Source organism: Galeopterus variegatus, unplaced genomic scaffold (assembly GCF_000696425.1).
Source record: "Galeopterus variegatus unplaced genomic scaffold, G_variegatus-3.0.2 Scaffold486, whole genome shotgun sequence".
NCBI lineage: Eukaryota > Metazoa > Chordata > Mammalia > Dermoptera > Cynocephalidae > Galeopterus > Galeopterus variegatus.
The window spans coordinates 801,371-807,967 of record NW_007726597.1 but is presented as its reverse complement, the minus strand read 5'-3'; the positions used below and the strand labels follow the sequence as shown (position 1 = coordinate 807,967).

At 52.2% G+C, this 6,597-nt stretch overlaps 1 protein-coding gene across 2 annotated transcripts in view; it reads right to left on the bottom strand.

The window, feature by feature from the left end:
* TRPM4 (transient receptor potential cation channel, subfamily M, member 4) overlaps positions 1–6,597 on the bottom strand; it is a 42,946-nt gene that overhangs the window by 28,798 nt on the left and 7,551 nt on the right. For both annotated transcript variants that reach the window (XM_008569323.1, XM_008569322.1), the window contains 6 exons: positions 6,312–6,373; positions 5,967–6,158; positions 5,639–5,738; positions 1,531–1,643; positions 901–1,245; positions 618–752 (listed from right to left, as the gene is read on the bottom strand). In XM_008569323.1, coding sequence (XP_008567545.1) covers positions 618–752; positions 901–1,245; positions 1,531–1,643; positions 5,639–5,738; positions 5,967–6,158; positions 6,312–6,373 — 947 coding nt within the window. The remainder of the gene's footprint in view (positions 1–617; positions 753–900; positions 1,246–1,530; positions 1,644–5,638; positions 5,739–5,966; positions 6,159–6,311; positions 6,374–6,597) is intronic.

Below are 6,597 nucleotides of genomic sequence, written 5' to 3'. Positions count from 1 at the left end.
CAGCCAGTGAGCGGGAACCGGTCTGTATGTGGGATCCGAACCCTCAGTGGGAGCGCCGCCGTGCTCCCAAGCGGCGCACTGTCGCAGTGCACCACCGGGCCGGCCCTCGTCACTCTTTTTTAACTTCTCAAACATTTCTCAAACGCGTCCCAGCATCTCTGCCCCAGCTGTTTTAGTCCAGGCCCTCAACCCCAGCTTGACCTTTTGACCTGGCTTCCTCGCCTCTAGTTTTGTCTCCTTCTACATTGCAGCTACCACGATGTATCTAAGTTGCAAATGGAACTTTAAGTGACTCCCCATCAGCTAGAGGATCACGTCTACCCTCCCTATATAGGCAACCATTTTGAAAGAATGAGCCCGATTTCTATGGATGAACATGGTGAAATGCCCAGTAAATATTGCTAATGGAAAATACAAGTTATTAAGAAAAAAAAATGCATGATATGAGGGAGAGAAAATGAAGATGAAGCAGTTGGAGTCATACATCAGGGACTGAGGATGGGCTGCGGGTCGGGTGACATCAGAGGTCAGGGGACCGCATGGCGGGCACTGGCGCCCAGGAGGCATAAAGGACAGGGATGTAGGACAGGGGATCAGAGAGCAGAGTCAGCACTCACCATCTCCCAGAAATACATGGCCATCTGGGCTCTGTTCAGCAGCAGTGCCCAAACGAGCAGGTCACTCCAGGGGGAGTGCCCAAGGCCGGCATCGAGCGAGAACTCCAAGGGGACCCTGTCCGACAGCAGACGCACCTGCAGGCGGAGAGGCGTGGTGAGGCCGTGCCCCGCCCCAACCCCCCCGGCTCGGTCGCACCCTGTTCTGCGGCCACGCCCCCAGGTCCCTTGGCGCAGCCCCAGCCTTTCCCAGCCCCAGCCTTTCCCGGTCCTTGTCCTTCCTTACGCACTCCCCGCCGCTCTGGCCTGGACTGGAATTCAGGGCGCCCCTGCGGGGCTGCTTCGGCGCGCACATATCCCCCAGCAGCACCCTCAGCACCTGCCCCACATCAGGGGGCTGGGGCTCTGCAGTCCCCTCTTTTAGGGCTGGAGCCTTGGTGCCTGCGCAGTGGGACGCCTGGTCCAGAAGGCTGCGGGTGAGTGAGTTGGGGGTCGCCGCGCTGTAGAGCTGGGCCAGGCGCGTCGGGGTCAGGAAGTGGCCCAGGTCGAGGCCATGAGAGATGAACAAGCGCACGAACTCGGGCCGGTCATTCAGTAGGGCGTCCGTGAGGGAGGCCTCCAGGTGGAAGGACTGGTGGAGGTGGGATGAGCAGAGACAGAAAGAGGCCAGGTGAGCTCAGAGGTTAAGGACAAGAGATGGGGGGACAGGGCTATGGGTGACCGATGACCAGATCAGATGAATGGGTGGATGAGAAAAGAGGGAACAGGATGGGGGCAGATGGACATAGATGGATGGACAATTAAGGGAAGGTGGGACAGGCCACAATGGAAGGCAGGGCCAGGTGTCTGAGAAGTCAGGGAGGGAGAGCTTATCCCCTTTGTCAGGATCCCCAGACCCCAGGCCCTGACCCCTCACCCGCCATTGGATGTCCCCCCGGAAGAGTTCACTCTGAGCAATGTCCACGCGGTTCCAAGCCACAGCCAAACGCAGCTCATCCAGGTAAGCTGAGGCCTCAGAGCTCCGACAGGCTGAAAGGATGAGAGGGAGGGGCAAGAAGTCAGGCGAGGGTGGCAACATCTGATGAAGGGCTGTTTGGCTTCTATTTGGGATGCCTGACATTTAAACTCTAGATAAAGGGGGTGTCGTTGGGCAGAGTCTTGGTCTTTAAGCATTAGGGCTATTATAGACCTAAGGTCGTTCAGCTCAGGGCCAGAGCACAGACCACTGGTTTAGAGCTCCCAAGAAGGAAAGGGAGTAATTTATTCACTTAACATTTAGCGAGGTAGGTTATGGGCCAGACAATGGGAGGGAGGGAAAGAGAAACCGGATCCAGATCCTGCCCTGAAGGAGCTCATTCTACTAGGGAAATATGTCACAGAAACACGTAACTACCCTCAGGGTGCTCAGTGCCCTCAGAGATGGGCATAGAATATAACTAAGACCCAGAGGGGGCTACAGTCACAGAGGTATTGTGTGGCCTAAGACAGCCTCCTAGAGGACAGGTGTGGATCAGGGCTTCTGAAAGACTTGGGAGGTGTGCATCTAACGTGGGGAAAGAACTTTCAAGGCAGCACAAACTGCTTAGGCAAAGGCCTGAGTCCAGGAAAACACAGGATATGATTACAAATGATTCATTCTGATTTCTTAAACTTGAGGTGTGTCGTGAGAGGAAAGAGGTGACATAGCAGGAAATGAGGTTGGAAAAAATGTGAATATTAGAGGGATTCCGGGAGACCCTGGATGTCATTAAAAACAAGTGAGAACAAGGGGCCTTTAAAATTTTAATCCAGCTATGTAATAGATCCAGTCAACAGGGGCATGAAAAGTCCTAAAGAGCAATTGTTGTGCTGTAGAGTTAGCTTTTCCTTCTGCCTCCACTTGCTCCACATCTGTCTCCAAAGCAAATTCATCTCATTTTGGTCATTCCCCAAATCCGTATCACATAACGAGGTCATCGAATGTGGTGCAGATGAGCAGTGGGCTCTGGGGCAGGCAGACCTGGGTTCCAATCCCAGGTCCACCAATAACAATCGAATGGCTTCAGGCAAGACACTGAACCTTGGAAGCCTCAGTTTCCTCTTCTATAGAATGGGAATAATGACAGCACCCACTTTGTAACATTGTTCTCAATAATAGCAACTGTAGGAAGAAGCTCCAAACTGTGAGGAATCTGCAGTAGCCAGTATGACCCCCAAGACTGATCACTGAGGACATGGGAGCCCAGACGAGGGCAGCACCATGTCTAAGACCGCACCACTTCATATTTCCTTTCGAAACCCAAAGGTCAATTCAGAATGGGATCTTCTGAGATTCTAAGAATCTCCCCTACATTCCTCACTGTTTCAAGGGAAGGAAAGAAAATGGTTTATAATATGTTGCTTTATGTTCTGCCTTGATGTGGCATCACTTATCACCCGGACCTTCCCAGGCCCTTCATGCTCATGTCCCATACTGAGCTCAGTGTCTACCTCCCAAACCCATCTTGCCCTGTCCCCATCCCAGTAATAGCTCCTTTGTCCACCCAGTCAATGACTGGGTGTCCTTGTCCCTCCCTTCCCCTCACATCCCAGAGGCCATCAGTCCCCAAGCTCCAGCCTGACTCTGCCTAACCTCCCTTACTGTCCCCAAGGTCCCAGCTGCAGCTCAAGCTTCATCCTGTACCACCACCAGCTCTGCAGCTTCTGGTGGTCTCATCTTTCCTCTCCTGTGTGCCCCCATCTGCTCCTAGAGGGTCCTTGTATACACAGAACTGACCCTGGTCCTTCCCTGCCTCTCAGCCCAAAGTCTTAGCCCCTCAGCCTGGCATCTGAGGTCCTGGGCAGTCTGACCCCTGGCCATCTCGCTAGCCTTATCTCCAACACTCCCTTCATGCCACGTGCTACATGACAGCCATGTGAGCCTCTTACCTCTCCCCCAAACATGCCCCATGCAATGGACTTGAGAGTCACACAGACCTGAATTAAAAGCATAACCCCTGGTACTAGCTGGGTGACCTTGGACAAGTCACTTTCCCCTCTCTGAGCCTCAGTCTCTTCATCTGCAAAGTGGGGGAGATAATCCTTGCAGGCAGAGATGGAGCATAAAAGGGGCAAAAGTGTACACTAACTGCTCTGCACGACCCCTGGCTCCTACTAGATTCTTAAGGAGGGCGCGTTCCCTTCCCGCTTGCCCCTTGCTGACACCCTGTCCATTCGACTCTGCTCTCCCACACCCATCAGCCATCTCCAACTTCCCCAGCCGCGTGCGGTCACTTCTACTTCTGCAGGCAGCAGACTTACACCCCCAGCAAACCACATCTTACAGAGCTGCTGTGTTTTCCCCCAGGAGATGCTGAGCTAACTTCTGTGGAATAAATCAGATTTGTCCATTGACTATCATCCTATATTTAAGGATGTGTCCCCACAAGAAATGGAATCATATTAAGAAGAGTTCCCATTTGTTGGGCCCCCACTGGGGACCAGACACTGCTCATACCTTGCCTCTGAGGCTCACAACACTCCTTGCAAGATATTATCTCCATTTTTCAGAGAGAGAAACTGAGGCTCAGAGAGGGGAAGTCTCTTCTCAAGGTCATACAGCAAGAAAGAGGCCAAGCTGGTATTCAAATTCAGCTTTGTCTGATTCCAAAGTCAAGAGTAATTGCTCTTCCCACTACACCACAAATATGGTGGATACAATTGGGATGGGGACCTGGAGCTAAGCATGCACTATAGAATGCCACTTTGCCTTTTATCTAAGTGGGTATTTCCCCCATAAAATTCTTCTGGCACCAAAAATAACCCTCCCCAGATGCATCCCCACAGAACCCAAGGAATCTTCCATACTACTTTTCTTTCCACCCTCCCCACCCCCAGCTTGCTAAATCCAAATTCTACTGACTCTTCAAAGCCCAGTTTATTTTTATTTATTTATTTTTTTAAAAAAGATGACCGGTTAGGGGATCTCAACCCTTGACTTGGTGTTGTCAGCACCACGCTCTCCCAAGTGAGCAACCGGCCATCCCTATATAGGATCCAAACCCATGGCCTTGGTGTTATCAGCACCACACTCTCCCGAGTGAGCCACGGGCCGGCCCCAAAGTCCAGTTTAAATACCACCTTCTCCTTGAAGTTTCTTCCCTACTGACAGTGATTCTTCCCTGTGCTTTTACCTTAAATTTTACTTAAAGTTGTGTCCAAGCAAACCTAATGGGATCTGGGATCCTTGAGAGCAGGAAGTGGGTTTGCTCTAATTTCTGGAGCCTAGGATAATGTTTGCCAAATGAACAAATGAGCCCCATCCTCAGCCTCTTCCAGGCGACCACTGTGTTCACTGCCTTGGTTGTCATCACACAGTCCTCTAAACTGACATTTCTGGTGAAATATCAGGAGTTCCTCGCTGGGAGACAGCACTTCAGTTCATGTCTAACTGAAGAGCTAGCACATGCTGGAGGCACGCAGGAAAGGAAGAGTGAGTGAACGGGTGGACAGATGGAGAACAGTGGGATGGGTGAATGAAAAGAAGGGCGGGTAGACGGATGGCTGGGACCGGCCAGTTAGCTCACTTGGTTAAAGTGTGGTGTTGGTAACACCGCGGTCAAGGGTTCGAATCCCCATGCTAGCCAGCTGCCAAAAAAAAAGGAAAGAAAAGAAAAGAAAAAGATGGATGGATGAAAGATAGCTGGATGGAAGAATTAAATGGATGGAATCACCCATAGATATGTAGATGGACAGGTGAAAGGATGGGCGGATGGGAACATAGGTGGATGGATGGATGGGCGGATGGACAGATGATGAAAGATGAAGGAACGGATGGATGCACCCAACAGAGGGAAGCAGATGCTGAAACATAATGAAAACATCTGGGGAAAACTGTCCACACAGAACTGTGCAAAGCCCCAAGAAGCACTGCAAAGGGCGAGGATGTAAGAGAGATGAAAAGAGGCATGGGCCTTAGATTAGAGACCATCGACAAAGTGCCAAGGCCAGGAAAGATGTCCAAAGTTGAACTGAGGTAGGGGAGAACTTAAGAGTCCAAGTCTTACCCTTCACAAGGGCCCTCAAAACAATGGTCTCAAATTCTTCAAAGCCATCCTCAGATGAATAGACTGTCAGCAGCTCCTTCCGGGTCATAATCCTCTCCACCTGCAGAACACCAAATTCTGCATCCCCAGCCCAACTCCTCCTGGGCCCTGTCTAAAGGGATGCAGGAGGCCATTCCCCTCTGGGACCTAATAGTCTAGGTGCCCAGCACCCTCTACACCCAGATCCTGGGAGTCCAAGCCCACAGCCCTCTCCTCTCTCAGACCCAGGAGCCTGGGTCCCCAGCTGTCTCCCATCTCAGGATCCAGAGATGGACCAGCAATGACATACCTGGGCCTGTAGAACCTCAGGGTCCCCTTTGGGGAAGAAACGCCTAATCCAATCTTGGGCTTCACCTCGCCTGGCTCCCCCACTCCCTGAGGCCAGAGTGTCTTCCAAAGTCTCTACCAGGCAGTCTGCAGCTCCCCCAGAGCCAGCCACCAGGAGGCAAGGGAGCTTAGCCTGGGTGGCATCCTCTACCCTCTACAGGAAAGGGAGAGTCAAGTCAGGGAAAGCAGGACATTAACCCCACCTGGAATCCAGACCCCCAGCTCCTCTGCCCCAAAGACTATGGACTCAGGAGTCCTGGCCCCTAATGCCCCTCCTCCCTTAGACCCAGCCATCCATCCCCTCTACCTTCAACATCTCCTCATCACCACCGATCAGGAGGAGGAGGACAGGGATGTCAATTCCAGTCCCTAAGGAGAGAAGAGAGCTGGAGGCCTGGTAACTTCCCATCAGCCTTTGCCAGAGACAGGAGAGAACCCTCATTTCCCAGGAGCCCCTGGGGCAAACGCTGGCTTCTTCCTAATCTTCTGTTCTGAGGCTCTTAGGAGTTGTCATTTCTTTGAGCACTTTGGGAGGGGCCAGATTTTGAAAACAGTAATGCTTAACTTCCCAAGGGAGGAGGGGGCTGGGGACT